General features: G+C 38.3%; 1 protein-coding gene across 2 annotated transcripts; it reads left to right on the top strand.

Moving 5' to 3' along the window:
* Positions 1 to 51: 51 nt before the first annotated feature.
* Positions 52 to 6,692, top strand: vps29 (VPS29 retromer complex component). 2 transcript variants are annotated; one of them, XM_028437470.1, is made up of 5 exons: positions 52 to 150; positions 3,151 to 3,162; positions 4,717 to 4,908; positions 5,072 to 5,307; positions 6,442 to 6,692. In XM_028437470.1, the coding sequence occupies exons 1-5, from the start codon at positions 148 to 150 to the stop codon at positions 6,557 to 6,559; spliced, it is 561 nt and encodes a 186-aa protein (XP_028293271.1). In that variant the 5' UTR covers positions 52 to 147; the 3' UTR covers positions 6,560 to 6,692. The 2 variants fall into 2 exon arrangements, with proteins under 2 accessions (XP_028293271.1, XP_028293272.1); XM_028437471.1 differs by lacking the exon at positions 3,151 to 3,162 and having other exon boundaries at positions 89 to 150.
* Positions 6,693 to 16,081: the final 9,389 nt, after the last annotated feature.

Consider the following 16,081-nt stretch of genomic DNA (forward strand, 5'->3'; position numbering starts at 1 on the left):
TATGTTAGTTCTTAACAGTTTGGATAAAAGTGCAAGTATTTTTTAGAAAAAAAATACGTTTGGTCGTTATTTTGGCAGACGTAATGACGCAATGTGTGCGTACTGCTTTACGATTCTTCCTGTCTCTGCGGAAAGCAGAATATCAAGATGGTGAGTAGAAAACGGCCAGAATAAGAGTTTAAACCCAATTTTAAAGGCTTCGGGGTGCTGCTTTGAACTGTTTGACAAGTTAAATGGCTGGATGTAGAGAATAAGGCCTCTAATAGAGCCTCCAGGCCGGGTAAAGGCTGTTTGTGGATGGATGCTCCGTCACATGACAGCTGAGTTACAGCCTAGTTTTAAAACAGCCTGCACTCATTTGTTACTCCTATTATTTCCACACAATATTATGTTTAAATAATACATTAGCTGATAATTCACTTCACCTGTTTGTTTAGAAAGCACACTGTAGTCTGCTGTAGGAGCAGTTAGCCCTCAAAGCTAATAGGCTAAGAGACTGAACACAGTTAGTTAGCGTGAAGACAGACAAGCATTCATTCTGTACTTCACTTTGTGGAAGGAGTTACTTTCGTCACAGCCACTAAAATTGCTCCAAAATAGGTCAATTCCGTCATTCTAAAATACTTTAGCTGCCTCAACTTTAGCCCTAAACCTACCCATTTTATACTGTGGGAGTAGCTAAGCCTTAATTTAATAGTAATACATAACTATTCTAACTCCAAAACTATCTAAAAGCATTCATACTATGTTTATATCTAGTCATATATCTCATATAAAAAAATTCTATGAATATATATATCTTTATATAATTGTATTTTTTTATTTTAGTGGATGTAAAGGAAGTCTTACCCAGTTTTTGAAGTCAATCTGGGTGTGAAACAATGGTTTTCCAGGCTTTTGTCCAGTGAAAACTAGTGGTGAACAAATATTCATATTTCCCTCTAACCCATCACAAACACAATTGAAGAAATGAGCGGTGTCGTAGGGTCCGAAGGAGTGGCCGGGATTGGTAAATCGTGTATCAAATATGAGACTGTTTGAACTTTGTATATGAGAGTTATCGCAGTTTTCTATTATGGCGTGCGCCATCTGAGAACACAAAGCATGGTGGTTATATTTCACATTGATTCTTGTTTAGGGATGGACAGTCATCATATGTATCAAATATGAGGCTGTTTGAACGTTGTATATGAGAGTTGTAGCGGTTTTTATATCATGGCGTGCAAAATGGCGCCATGCAAAAAAACCCAGTATGAAAGGGAAAACCAGTTAAAAATCACTCTCAGTGATTTTGATGGGAATCCATTGAAAAATAGCCAAAAAGTTCCACTAGAGCTCTTAGCTGAGAATGCAAGGCATGATGGGTGATTTTGACATTGAGTCTTGTTCAGGGATGGACAGTCAACATGTGCATCAAATATGAAGCAGTTTGAACCTTGCATTTGAGAGTTATATCGAAACGCCATTAAACCAAGATGGCTGACTTCCTGTTTGGTTTTGGGCTGGGTCATAATGTAACTTTTTGCTCATCTTGGGGTAAAAAATACATGTGAATTTAAAGCGAATCCATTGAAAAATAGCCAAGGTACAGCATTTAGAATGTGATGACGAAGGATTTTCCAGTGACATTATAGGCCCCTCCCACTGATCATAGAATGTTTTTCTCCTCATCAGCGACCTGCTTATAAGATTCATCCAACGCTTTTTTTAAAGTCAACATGACATATCAGCTTTCCGCTAGAGCTGTAAACATTGGACGCCACTAAAAGCGACGCCCTCTGAGAATGCAAGGCTAGTTTTAACATCGATTCTTGTTTCGGGATGGACACTCATCATGTGTATCAAATATGAGTCAGTTTGAACTTTGTATATTACGGTTAAATGCATTTTTCTATTATGGCGTGCCATAGTTGCTAACAGTGAACATGACTGTAAATGGCGCCAGTTGAAAATGCAAGGCATGATGGGAACTGTTTCAAGGCATTCATGAATATGCTTGGGCAAATGTCATTTGTGTGAAATTAGAGGCTTATTGAACTTTGTGTGTCAAGTGTTCAGCAGGTCTGAGGTGCCTGCATATTTTGGTGAGACTTTGGGCATCATAAGGGGCAAAACCAAAAATACCCAAGAAAAGCAAGAACAATAGGTTCCTACGGCCAGTATGACCTTCGGACCCTGACTAGAAAAGCACTCGGAGAGCGCAGACCCCCGCCGAGTGACTCAGCATAACGTGCATAGCGCATTGCCTGATGTTTTTGTTCTCTCTTTGCACGATTGGTTGTTGACACGTTAACATCCACAGGCTTGTGACATTCATGCACAATGTTGGTGGTGGTCAGAGGGGCCGTAGGCACGAAATAGCAGCCACGCTTCTGTCAGTATGCCCCAGGGCAGCTGTGGCTACAATGTAGCTTACCACCACTGGTATGACTAATGTTAATGAATAATGGTCCCTGTACGCACTTTGAGTCTCCTCAGGAAGAAAAAGCTCTCTATAAATCCAAGCCATTATTATTATAATTCAATCAGATTTTTATAATTTGGTAAATTATTTCTGGTTTTTGGATTGCACTTGTTTTGTTTTCTTGCTTCGTTTTGAGTTTTTTTAAAGAAAGGTGCAGATTTGACCTTTTCCGTTGGAAGTCATGTGACAACAAAATTATGTTTTAGCCATCTGATTTAACGGGTTTAAATAGTTTTTGTTGCACACCTACAGAGGGGTTTGGTGAAGTCAGTCATAAAAAGTGTTTTATTGAATTTTCTGCCAGGGGTCATAATGTTTTGGGTGATCTGTCCTGTCTCACTCTGTTCCTGTGCAGTTTAAATCCACCTCAGTAATGATTTGCTTCATTGTTTCACTCTCAGTCACCAGTTTTTTTTTTTTTATTTGGCTTCATCGTTATCACTACTAACCATCAACTATTAACCATTAATGTGATTTTTCTTATTTGCTTTTGAATGATTATTATCTGTTGACTTTAATTCATCCACTTTTTATTTCTAATTTCAGTTTTCCCCTCTCGTTTCTGTCTTTTTGTACTTTTATTTCTCTGTGTCTCGCTCCACCTTCTTTGGTCTCCACACACACCTTTTGCCTCTCTGTCACACCCGGCACCGCTCACCTTTCTGTGCGTGCCTCCGACCCTCCAGGCTGGTCACCGGGTAAGTGTCCTCACTCCGTGCTGGTTCTTCTGACGGTTGCTCTGCCTGACCCACTATGGCACGGCTTCATGTTTAAAGCTGAGGTTGAGCTGAAGTCAAAGCCACACCTTCCGCTCATTTGACGGATATTTGGGTACAAAAGTAGGGATTAAAAGGCTCAAACTCTGACTCACACACACACACACACACTTTTAGAAGAATATCTTGCTTTTTCACCATATTTTTCCCGTAAAAGTGTTTTTTGGAGCTGGACAGACCTGTCGTTGCTGCTCTGTAGTTCCCATTAAAACCATTGCTACGTAGTTAACCATCAGTTTTATGGAGAAAACTTAAATATTGTAAAAGTGTGTGATACTCTTCCAAAAACTATAGGTGAAGGTTAGGGTGGTTCACAATGTGATGGTATAAAAAAAAAAAGTTTAAAAATTTTGCCTTTTTCCTATTAATATTTTGAACATCTGTACCAAAAATGTAGCAACTATAATGTCCGTAAAGGAAGCCACACTTTGTCACATTTTTTATTGTTCCACCAAAGAATGTGTTACTTTCACAGATATTAGAAACTTGAACAATATAAAAGTAAGTTTGCTCATTAATCGTTTCTCCCTGTATTTAATGAGTAAGAACATTAGAACATTTCAAACACTATTCCTGAAAATAATTTTGTCACCCACCCTAGTGAGCGTGCATTCTATCCATTGGACGTGACATATGTCCGTTATTTGCAAAAGTAGCCTGGGAGTGAAAGCAAAAAGTCTCTATGGTGGAAGGAGTCACTTCTGGTCATTATTATTATTAATAATATTGAAACTATAATTATTAATGTTTATACAGTGTCTCTGAAGATACATTGTTTCCGGTATCTCTGAGACACAAATGTCCGCTGCGTCTAAAGTCGGATATAGTCACAGAGGATTTTTAAATGCTGAGAAAAGTGCTGACTCCACAATATTAACAGACCTCACATTTCCCCCCATCCTAACCCTTATCACATGATGGCAGTCATTTTTTTAAATTTTTTTTTTATTTCAAATTGTTTAAAGAACTCAACATTTTTCCCACATCCTGCAATTTCCTTCAAATTATTCCACAAAATTTCCACAAATTACATAAAAATGGGTCACAAAATCAAATAAAGTGAAAGATAAGATCCTGCTGAGACTGATATTTGTCACTTATTGCTTTGATATTATCAGTGCCTTAAATATTTTATGTATACGTGTGCCAACTAAAGCACAGTAATGATTAAATTATTCATTTTTACACCTAAAGGCATTGATCGGTGCACCTTAAATGTGGACTATAAGGAACTACTTGAGTTTCTGCAGAGACAGGTTTTGATAATACTGTATTAGTTACTATACAAGTTAATCCAACAGAAGAGCCTTCTCCTTTTGTAGTTCTTACTCTGTGTGTGTGTGTGTGTGTGTGTGTGTGTGTGTGTGTGTGTGTGTGTGTGTGTGTGTGTGTGTGTGTGTGTGTGTGTGTGTGTGTGTGTGTGTGTGTGTGTGTGTGTGTGTGTGTGTGTGTGTGTGTGTGTGTGTGTGTGTGTAGTTGGTTCTGGTGCTAGGTGACCTCCACATCCCTCACCGGTGTAACACGCTGCCGGCAAAGTTTAAGAAGCTGCTGGTTCCCGGAAAGATCCAGCACATTCTGTGCACAGGGAACCTGTGCACCAAGGAGAGCTACGACTACCTGAAGACACTGGCCGGGGACGTGCACATCGTCAGAGGAGACTTCGATGAGGTTTGGATGTTTGCGTTAGTCGCATGTCATTTATGGAACAATCCTTCCACAAATCTGATGAGTTTTTAACCTTTGGCTTTGAGTTCAATGGCAGGCTTTTGTTGGATTGTGTAACTGCCCTCAGACCTGCTTTAATGGATCCTCTTGACTTTCTCTCCCTCAGAACCTGAACTACCCAGAGCAGAAGGTGGTGACGGTGGGTCAGTTTAAGATCGGCCTGATTCACGGTCATCAAGTGATCCCGTGGGGCGACGTGGCCAGCCTGGCTCTGCTGCAGCGGCAGCTCGACGTCGACATCCTCATCTCCGGCCACACACACAAGTTCGAGGCCTTTGAGAACGAAAACAAGTTCTACATCAACCCCGGGTCAGCCACCGGAGCTTACAGCGCTCTGGAGAGGTGAGAGAACATGGACAACAACACAGAAAACACAAGAAATACAGTTCATATTGCCACATATTTTACTTTTTTCTAGGTTTCTTTCTCTGAGTTTAAAAAATTTAATTAATCTGTACCTTTTTATGTAATCATTTATTTATATCAATATAATTTATAACAAAATAGATACATATTTATTTTTTCTGTTTTATTGTACAAATATTGTCTTATTTTAAATTGTTTAAAGATGTCTTAATTTACCTAAACTTAATTTACCCAGACTAAATTAAAACAGACCTGATTTAACCAGACTTCATTTACTAGACCTAGTAAAGGCTCACACATACTCGGGCGGACACCCACAAAGCGGAGTCCGTGAAGCCAATTAAATGCAAAGCTCAGATTTTACTACCGCGCGGACTTCTCCGCGTAGTTGGTGTCACACAAAACACTGTTTGGAATTGTATGGACCTGCATTAAATGTAACACCGACCTGCATTTCATCGTCCTGGTGAAACAGAGCAGCAGAGATGAACACGAGCTTAGAGGAGAGACTGGCAGACGAGCTACGATAGTAGCAACACCTTTAAAACACGTCCCAGGAGAACAAGGACTACAGAGAAGCGCTAAGAATCATGGGACATGTAGGATTTTAATGGAAACTACTATGCGGCGGTGTGCCCAAGTATGTAAGCTCTGAGGAAAGCGGACAGTCCGTGCTGAGTCTGTTGTGCGCGGGGTCCGCCCGAGTATGTTTGAGCTTTAATATATGACTGGAGTTTGATTTAACAGGAAATAATGTCAACTGTTTTAAAAGATGTTGTGAAACAACATGTGACGTGTGAAGTGGGACGGATTATCTCTGCAAAGGAGAAGTGTTCACTAACACAGATTTAGAAAGATTAGTAAACAATATTTGAGAGAAATAGGTTTTTTGTGTACAGTATATAGAAAATGTTTTAGAGCAAAAACAAAAGTGTTGCATTTATATTTTTGTTCAATGTATATATATATATATATAAAATCATTTCTTTATTATCATTTTGTTCTGCCCCTCTGGTCAGTGACCAGAGCTCCCAGTGAGCCCAGTTTGAGAGTCAGTGTCTTCACGTTACAAATGACAAGAAACATTCCCGTTCTCTCTTCCTCTTATAGCAACATCATCCCTTCCTTCGTGCTGATGGACATCCAGGCATCCACCGTGGTGACGTACGTCTATCAGCTGATCGGAGACGACGTCAAAGTGGAGAGAATCGAGTACAAAAAATCATAAACCGGCAAGAAAAGAGGAGGAGGAGTGTTCCATTCCTGTCCAGCAGGGGGCGACAGCGTCTTCACTGCAGTTCAATAACACCCACAGACCTGTGTATTATATTGTTTATATGTCACCATGTGCTTATGGCTGAGCTGTTATTGACTCACTGAAGATCTAATGTCTTTATATCAAAACTATTGTTCGTCTTTTATGTCCCCTGTTATTAAATCTTCCACATGTGTCCATTAATGTCATTTCTTGCCCTGATTACTTTATAACTACAAATAAAAATGTAACTTTACTTCATCTGCACTGCCTTCTGTTTTCTATGCTTTTTTAAAATCAGGATTTATTGAAACACTTGTGTGTTGAAATGTACAAAGCTGTGGGTAGCCTCAGTGTAGGTTTGTGGACTCAAACCCACAACCCTTTTAAGTTCACTTCTTTCTGTTAGGCCACCACTACCCTGTCACACTTTAAATATAACCTGTGGCTTTTAATGACATCAGTAATGTGCAGAGAAGCAGTGTATTGTGTCGCAGCTGTGAGAAAACAACTAAAAACCGACAGAAACTGAAAACTGAAACTGAAACTCCAAGTAATTCTAATTTAAATGGTTTTCTTTTGTTTCTCATCACAAAGCAGCTGTGATGCAGTGAGTCCACTGATAAACTTTCATTAAAGTATCTTGACTTGAGAAACATATAAACTTGTTTGTTTGAGAGGATGATCAAATACCCAAATATAGTAATGAAAACTCCCAACACTTAACTAAAACAAATAAAATGAGAGATTTACCAATAAATGAATAAGGTGAAAGCTTTAAAGTTATTTTGTTCCAAATAAAGGTGCAACATATTCTACTGAAAGATTAAAAACCTAAATAAAGAAACTCACAGAGGAATAGTTAAAGAGGAAAGTTGAGAGAAAAGAAAGTGAAAATAAAAGCTCGGAAAAGAAAGTGAAAGGAAGCTTAGTAAAGTCAATCAATCAATCTTTTATTTGTATAGGGCCAAATCATAACCAATGGTATCTCAAGACACTTTACAGTAGAGCAGTCTTAAGGAAGGACTCTTCATTTTATGGATACACACATATGCATATATACGTATATACACATACATATGTATCCCACACCCAACATGAATTCATCATGGCGGCAAGGAAAACCTTCTGTTAAGCAGCAGGAACCTTGTGTGGATCCCATTCCTATGATGAACATCCATCCACGTTATGCTGTGTTGGGTGTGAAAAGTGAAAGCGTGTCTCGTCTTCTCCCAATTTACTTCCACGTATCTTTCCTAACTCAATTTCTTTGATCCCAACTCCTCCTTAAATTTCTGAGCTGAGCTTTTCCCATCTTATCCTGTAATTATGAGGTTTCTAATGAGCAGCGAAAGCCTCTTGTTTTGCAGTTAGTAAGAAACACAAAACAAATATTAAATGACAATAATTAACTGTACAGAAAGGGATATGTGCCAACATGACAGGGTTTCACTGACCGACTGACGGCAAAGACACTTTAACATTAGGTACACTCATTAAAAACATGTTATGGAACATTGTCTCGTTCATCCATGGAGAGTGAGCTCAAGAGTTCACTCAGAAAATCATCTCTTCCTTCATCATCATCATCATCTTCTCCATGCAGTCTGAATATTGATCCTGGTAATAATAGCAACATGTTTACTTAACAGTTTCAGCACAAGCCATGAGAAATATTTCTGTTTTGTCATGAACTTATTCATGTCTGATAAATGTACAGTATCTCACTGCCAGGACTCTCTCTCCTCTCCTGTGAAACTCTTCCAATCATGGTTTTTCTGTGTTAGGAGGCAGAAGAATTGAAAATCTTAATTATTTATATGTTCAGCCTTTACATTATTTGTATCTCTGCATCGTCCCACCTGGTTTGGCCTCCTAACAGATACTTTTGGGGAAAGTGGTTTCCTTGAACGTCTCACGCTGCTTTTGATCTTCTTTTTGTCTTTCATTGAAGAGGAAACATGTGACTCCCTCTTGGACCAATGTTTCTTTGTTTGGTTTTCAGGTGAAGACAAAGATGCTACAACCATGTTGTCTCTCTCAGCATCATTTCCTGTAGCCCCAAGGATAAATCAAACTTTTGGTCAATTTACTGTACACAAATCTAATACACAATTGCGTCTCTTTCAACTTTTTGTTTCAATCAGTATTGATATTTCCCATAAACATGAAGTGCAATGCATGAGTGTTTTTTGTTTTTTTAGAGGGTTAATATAATATTGATAATAATTTAACAAAATATCCATATGAATTATTACTGAACAGTAAAATCACATTGTAATCCTTTAAAAGTAAAAGAAATGAGGTTGTAGTTAGTGTATAAAAATGTATATTTGAGCTAATAGACTTACATATGGAGGACCAAACCTGCCAAAAATAAGCATTTAATGAATAAATAAATAAAACGTGAAAAATAAAAAAAGGAAAATTGAAAATCAAATACAAATAAATATAAATGGGAAAAATACAAAAGTTAAAATATAAATACATTATTAAATAAATAAATACAAAAACAAAAAATATTGTCCAAAAATTAAATATAGATTTATAAAAACAAGTGAAAAAAAAATACAAATACATTTTGATTTTTGTTTATTTTTTTCTTTTATTCTTTTATTTTGGCAGGTTAGGTCCTCCATAGTTATATGAATATAGTATAGAATACCAAAACATTTTTGCTTTATTTTTTTTTTTTTAAGTCTGTACAAAAACCTCTCATTATTTAAAATTAATTGTAAAAAGGGTAAGAGAAAGAGTCATTATTCAAGAAATTAGAAAATGACTATGATATAACAATAAGGGATTGTTAATTAGGGTTAGGGTTAGGTTATAACCCAATATTGCAACAATTTTTAGGGTTAGGTTTAAGGTAAGGTTTAGTCTTAGTCACGTGACCTAAACTGGCCAAATAGGGGTGCTGCGTACGGATAGAATGTCCGCATATTGATACGGCAACCGTACGGATAGCCACTGCTATCATTTGTACGGTTGCCGTATGGACAACCCCCGGTGCTATTGATATGGTTACTGAAGTACACGTACGTAGCGTTTTAGGGTTAGGGATAGGATTAGGATTAGGTGTTGGGTTAGGTTTAGAGTTAGGTTATAACCCAGTATCGCAACAATTTTTAGGGTTAGAGTTAGGGTTAGCTTTAGGGTTAGGTTTAGTTTTAGTCATGCAACCTAAACTGGTCAATGACTGACCTATCACATGACCTAAACTGGCCAAATAGGGGCGCTGCGTACGGATAGAATGTTGGTATATTGATACGGCAACCGTACGGATAGCCACTGCTATCCATTTTATACAGTTGCCGTACTGACAACCCCCGGTGCTATTGGTATGGTTACTGAAGTACACGTACGTAGCATTTTAAGGTTTAGGTTAGGTTTAGGTTTAGGTTATAACCTAATATTGCAACAATTTTTAGGGTTAGGGTTAGGTTTTAGGGTAAAGTTTAGTCTTAGTCACGCGACCTACTGGCCTATCACATGATCTCAACTTGCCAAATAGGGGCGCTGCGTACGAATATAATGTTGGTATATTGATACGGCAACCGTACGGCTAGCCACTGCCCTAAATAAATCCCAACAGAGATTGATAAATATGTTTGTTTTAGAATATGTAATGACATAAGAGGCAAAACTGAAAAGATATAGAAGAATACATCCTCACCAGTTCGCACACACCTGTGCAACACATTCATGTAATGTTGTGTTATCAGGTGTCGGATGCACTCTGCGCTCTGCGATGCTGCCATTCTGCACAGGAAGTCTTTCTGTGCAGGAGTCAACGCCGCGTACTGCAAGACGACACAATTAGTGACAAACCAAAGGATTTTATACACAAGAAAAGATGATTTTAAACTTATTTGCTGATGATCTCTCCAATAATTTAATTTAAAAACATGACAACAATCAAAATGCTTTAATAAGTGACAATTTTGTTCTCCAAAAAAAGTCTGTTTCCGTCTTTTTATTGTCACAGAAAATTGGTGGTCGGGACTCAAAAGTGGGTCACGGACCTGTACTGGGTGGGTTGCGGACAGCTGGTCAAAAAGAAATAAAAACTTAATGTTTCTCATCTTTTTGACAGGCATGCTGTGAAATGCAAAAATATATACAGTAGATTTGTGTTTTTGAAAAGATTATATATATGTATTTTCAACAGCTATTTTTGAAAAACTAAATTTGGTTGGTTGAATTATTAAAAAAAAGTGAGTCGCAATTTAATGTAGGTCCGAGGGTGAGACCAGTAAGAACCCCTGGAACAGATCTTTTCCTGTACATTGTTACAGATGTATAAAGATATTCATGTCCAAGTGAAATAACTGAATGTACAAACTAGAACCAAATCCTCCATGAAAGCACATCTTTCAGGGCTTTTTATGACAGTCTGTGGAGCGGCTGCTTCATATTCCTTACAAACTCACTCATGTATCTTTCCAGGTGAGAGAAAAGGAAACTTAAGAGTCGTTGCGTTCCACTTACTGCAGGCAGTATACAGGTGCTGGTCATATAAGTAGAATATCATATATTCCATTCAAAAAGTGAAACTTGTATATTATATTCATTTATTACAAACAGACTGATATATTTCAAATGTTTATATCTGTTAGTTTTGATGATTATAACTGACAACTAATAAAAATCCCAAATTTAGTATCTCAGACGATACAAAAAAAATATTTCTAGAAATCTTGGTCAACTGAAAAGTATGAACATGAGCATGAACATGTACAGCACTCAATACTTAGTTGGGGCTCCTTTTGCCTGAATTACTGCAGCAATGTGGCGTGGCATGGAGTGGATCAGTCTGTGGCACTGCTCAGGTGTTATGAGAATCCAGGTTGCTCTGACAGTGGCCTTCAGCTCTTCTGCATTGTTGGGTCTGGCTTCTCCCATCTTCCTCTTCACCATACACCATAGATGGTCCTTAAACCAGGTACTGGTAGCTTTGGCACTGTGTGCAGGTGCCAAGTCCTGTAGGAAGATGAAATCTGCATCTCCATAAAGATGGTCAGCAGCAGGAAGCATGAAGTGTTCTAAAACTTCCTGGTAGACAGCTGCATGGACCTTGGACCTAAGGAAACACTTTGGACCAACACCAGCACATGACATGGCACCTCATACCATCAGTGACTGTGGAAACTTTACACTCGACCTCAAGCAACATGGATTCTGTGCCTCTTCTCTCTTCCTCCAGACTCTTCGACATTGATTGCTAAAGGACATGCAAAATATACTTTCATCAGAGAACATAACTTTGGACCACTCAGCAGCAGTCAAGTCCTTTTTGTCTTTAGCCCAGGCGAGACGCTTCTGACGCTGTCTCTTGTTCAAGAGTGGCTTGACACAAGGAATGTGACAGCTGAAACCCATGTCTTGCATACGTCTTTGCGTGGTGGTTCTTGAAGCACTGTCTCCAGCTGCAGTCCGCTCTTTGTGAATCTCCCCCACATTTTTGAATGGATTAGTTGTCAGTTATAATCATCAACATTAAAAGAAATAAACACTTAAAATATGTCAGTCTGTGTGAAATGAAATGAATGTAAACATGATACAAGTTTCACTTTTTGAATGGAATTACTGAAATAAATCAACTTTTTCATGATATTATAATTATATGAGCAGCACCTGTATGTGCTTCTTCCTCTGAGACCGTACGGCAGGGGTGGGTAACTCCAGTCCTTGGGGGCCAGATTTCTGAGACTTTTAGATGTGTCCCTGCTCCAACACACCTGAATCAAATGAAGGGCTCGTTGTCATGCTTCTGCAGAGTTTGATGACAACACATTGGTTTCAACCAGGTGTGATGGAGCAGGGAGACATCTAAAAGTCTCAGGAATCGTTGTCCACCCGTGCTGTACAGGAACTCCAGACCAGCAACCACCAGCTTAGCACGTAACAACAAAGAGTAAAAGGGTGTAACTAGTGGTTCAAATGGTCTTATTGTCTTATAAAAACAACAACGTGATGACGCTTACCTGCAGAAACGGCGCTGTGCTCATTGTTTTGGGGATCTTCACAGTTGTTAGAGGGTGAATTTTTGCAGCCGGTGGTCTCACATTCACACTGTCAGAGAGCTGAGAAACATCCTTTAACCCTGTGAAAACTCAAACACAATGCATGGATTCAAAAGTTGAGCTTGAGACAAAGTCTGCTTCAGATGAACTGAACAGAAACGTGATGCAAACGTAATCCTTGACTGACCATCTGGAAGTAACTGAGCTGTAATCACACAGCCTATATGGTTTATTCATGGTTACACGTGTGGTGCTTTGTTACATGGTACAAACCCAAAGAGGCTGTAAATGAAGGACAGCACAGGTGAGCTGCTCAGACGTGACACGGTGAGCTTCAGGTGTTTGATTTCAGCAGCTTTTCCAACAGCTTGTAGAGCAGACACAGCCCACCATCATACGTGCCTCTTATTTCTAACCTACAGCAGCCCCTGCATCAAATTAAAAACCAGTAGGAAGCCAAAATTGTAAATAAGTATAAGGTTTTGTTGCTGTAATTTTCTGTTTAATAAAAACATCTGTGCATGTACCACAGTCTGAAAGATTCTTCACAAAACTCCTGCAACACAAAGACCTGTAGTCAACCTTCCCACAGATGTTTGACAGTTACTATTGAATCAAGTCTTTAAAAAAAACAAATTGTCTTTAAATCTTCTGACTAAAACACAATGTGGGTGGAGTTTGAAAGAGGGTAAGTTTAATATAAAACCCCCCAAATACAAGCTATTCACTGAAAAATTACCAAAAAAGCCCCCAAACTTTGAAGTGCTAAACAAGGCAAGCGATTAATTATTATTATTATTATTTTAGATCATCAAACAAGCTTCAGTATTACTTTACATTTTAAAGAAAAGAGCTGCTCGAATAGAAGGGTAAGTACCTGCATCTATATGAACCTATACATTTTAATAAATATAATTACATATATTTATAACATAAATTAGATTAAGTGTGTGTATATACATGTATACGCATACATATATACACACCTCAATAAACACTTAGTAGTACAAATTGACTTAGCTATACTGTACACATATACATGTACACACACACACACAATGTATGTACAGAAAAGTTAAAGTCAAAGTCAAAATTTAAATTTAAAAACATAAAGAAACAAACCCTAGAAAACGAATAGGTGGCATAATCACAAGCAACATGAGGATCTTAAACATAGATAACAATCCACCAGCATGACCAAACACTACTGAAATAGTGCATGGAGGTAATTAGGGGAAATGGATTCACCTGCTACAGCTCATTACCTCTGACTGCTCTTACACGCAGACATGATAGGGTCTCCAAAAACAGGGAAGGACTATCCCTACACAGACACAGGGAAGAAAGTGAACAATACCAACATTAAAAACACAGAGCAGCTCATCAACCCCAGGGGGGTATTTCATCAAAGTGCGCTTAGCAACAGCTATCAGGAATCAATGAACGTGCGTTGTATCCTGTGCAAAACAGCGACTCTCCATAGTTGATGCCCGATGGCATAAAATCTTTATAAAAAGTCCTTTTAATGTATTTTTTTGTTTTTACAAAAAGGTGCACATATTTTGTTTATTGGTAATACATTAAACACATTTTTTGTTATTTACATTTTCACTACAGGTACCCTTCAAGAGCTTTCTTATTATGAATCTTTTGATCCTCAATGTATGGACATGCTGCAGCTAAACGGGAGGCGATGGATATGCATATATGCATAGATAGGCATATTACTGATAACTTAAACACATGGAGACTGTGAACATCTCATCAAAATGTACGGTACGCATTAAACACCAAATAAAACAATGATTCTATCATAATTTGTATTGAGTTAAAATCATAATTACACTTTCCGTTATATTCTGTTTAAAGTCCGTGTAAAGCTGAAATACATTTGAACAACTCTTTTGTCACACCACAGAAATATGCGTCATTGACCACTGAGCCAAATTTCAATCGTGGAAAAACAAGCACTTCTCAATGCTCTGAGACGCTAGGGGCGTGTCAGTTAGAGGCGCTGGAAGCACGCCCACGCGTGGGAAGGGCAACGCCTCCTTGTACTATGTCTATAGGAGAGGCAATGTGAAAGTGGCTCCAGCGTCGATAGCGCTTCCAAACGAGGTATCAGGGGAAAGGTCTGCTCCGCCCAAGTCCGAATATGCGCATCTCTCCTGGGTAGAGTCAAAACTGCGACTGTTAGAGGCAAAAAACTAAATTGCGGTGTATGAAAGTGCTCATTTCATGGAAAATGTGGCACCAACGGACGGGTTTTATCCCCGAGTCCTAATATGTGGTCTGTTTTCGGCTAGGGACCGAATTCTGCTCGTTGGGGGCCGCGGAAATTTGGTGTGCTTCAGCAGCTGGGTCGTGTTTATGCTAATTGTGGCTCCGTTACGTAACGCTGCTATGATTTCTGACCCGCCCATTAAATCCTGAACATAGAAATTTGAAACACAGTTTGTGAAGCCAAGCTCTACAATTACATTCTAAATGGTTGAATGGCTTTGTACATGTTTTAAGGACTACATTCATGACCTATTCAATGTGTTTAGAAGAAAATGTCAGAATTTCCTTCACGCTGTCTTTCTTTTTTTCTTTTAAATACCACATTTAAGCAGTAGATGTGATAAAATGTTTGACAGAAGTCTTTTTGACTCCTTTTTTACCATTTCTAGATCTGTGTTGAGTGTTTTAAAGCACTACAAAATTACATATTTCAAAATGATGACGTGGTTTCATATGAGTGCGTCTACAGCCTGCAGCAGGTAAACCAAGCATTATATTATATTCAACAAATCAAATCATGCAAATATCCAGTAATAAAATTGACAAACAATGTGTGGTTTGTCAGTATATCCTAAGTAAACAAGCAGATTTTAGCTTGATTGTAAATTGTAATGTTTTTGGATGCTGCTTGGCATTTTGATTTACCCTTGAATTAATATTTTTTTTTATGTTCACCAACTGTGGTATTCTGTATGGTTTTGTGTAAATATATCACTGTATATTTTCCCAAAATATGAGTCAAAACATGTTATTGAGTGTGATTGTAATGTAGACAGAATGGTTGGGAGTCACTGATTTGGTGTATTAAGATTTTGATGAAGGTGTTGTTTTCCCCATCAATGACTCAGAGGAGGAAAACACTGCGAGGCGTTCACGTTCCAGGAAACCCCGATGACTTAAAAATCCATCCCTCCTGCTGATTGTATTTCTGCCAACATCCTTCCTCCCCAACAAAAGCACATGTTCACATCCTCTCTGTGCTTCAAGATAAAGATAATCGCTGCTTGCAATAATAAACTCTAAGAGATCTCAGTTCATCGAGCAGCTGCAATTAAATACCACAACTATTGGACAAAAATGTCAGATCTTTGGAGGACTGGAAGCCAAATTCATCAAAGATGAGTCATTTATTTAATCTTTGAATTGTTCTGCTTGGTTTAATGATTTGGAAACCTTCTCTCGGAGA

The sequence above is a fragment of the Gouania willdenowi genome, chromosome 22, assembly GCF_900634775.1.
Source record: "Gouania willdenowi chromosome 22, fGouWil2.1, whole genome shotgun sequence".
NCBI lineage: Eukaryota > Metazoa > Chordata > Actinopteri > Blenniiformes > Gobiesocidae > Gouania > Gouania willdenowi.

Bases quoted from the DNA above. Each gene is read 5' to 3' on its own strand.
- vps29 (XM_028437470.1), top strand. The intron at 4,909-5,071 runs GTTTGGATGTTT...TCTCTCCCTCAG, and splicing joins TCAGAGGAGACTTCGATGAG to AACCTGAACTACCCAGAGCA. The intron at 5,308-6,441 runs GTGAGAGAACAT...TTCCTCTTATAG, and splicing joins GCTTACAGCGCTCTGGAGAG to CAACATCATCCCTTCCTTCG.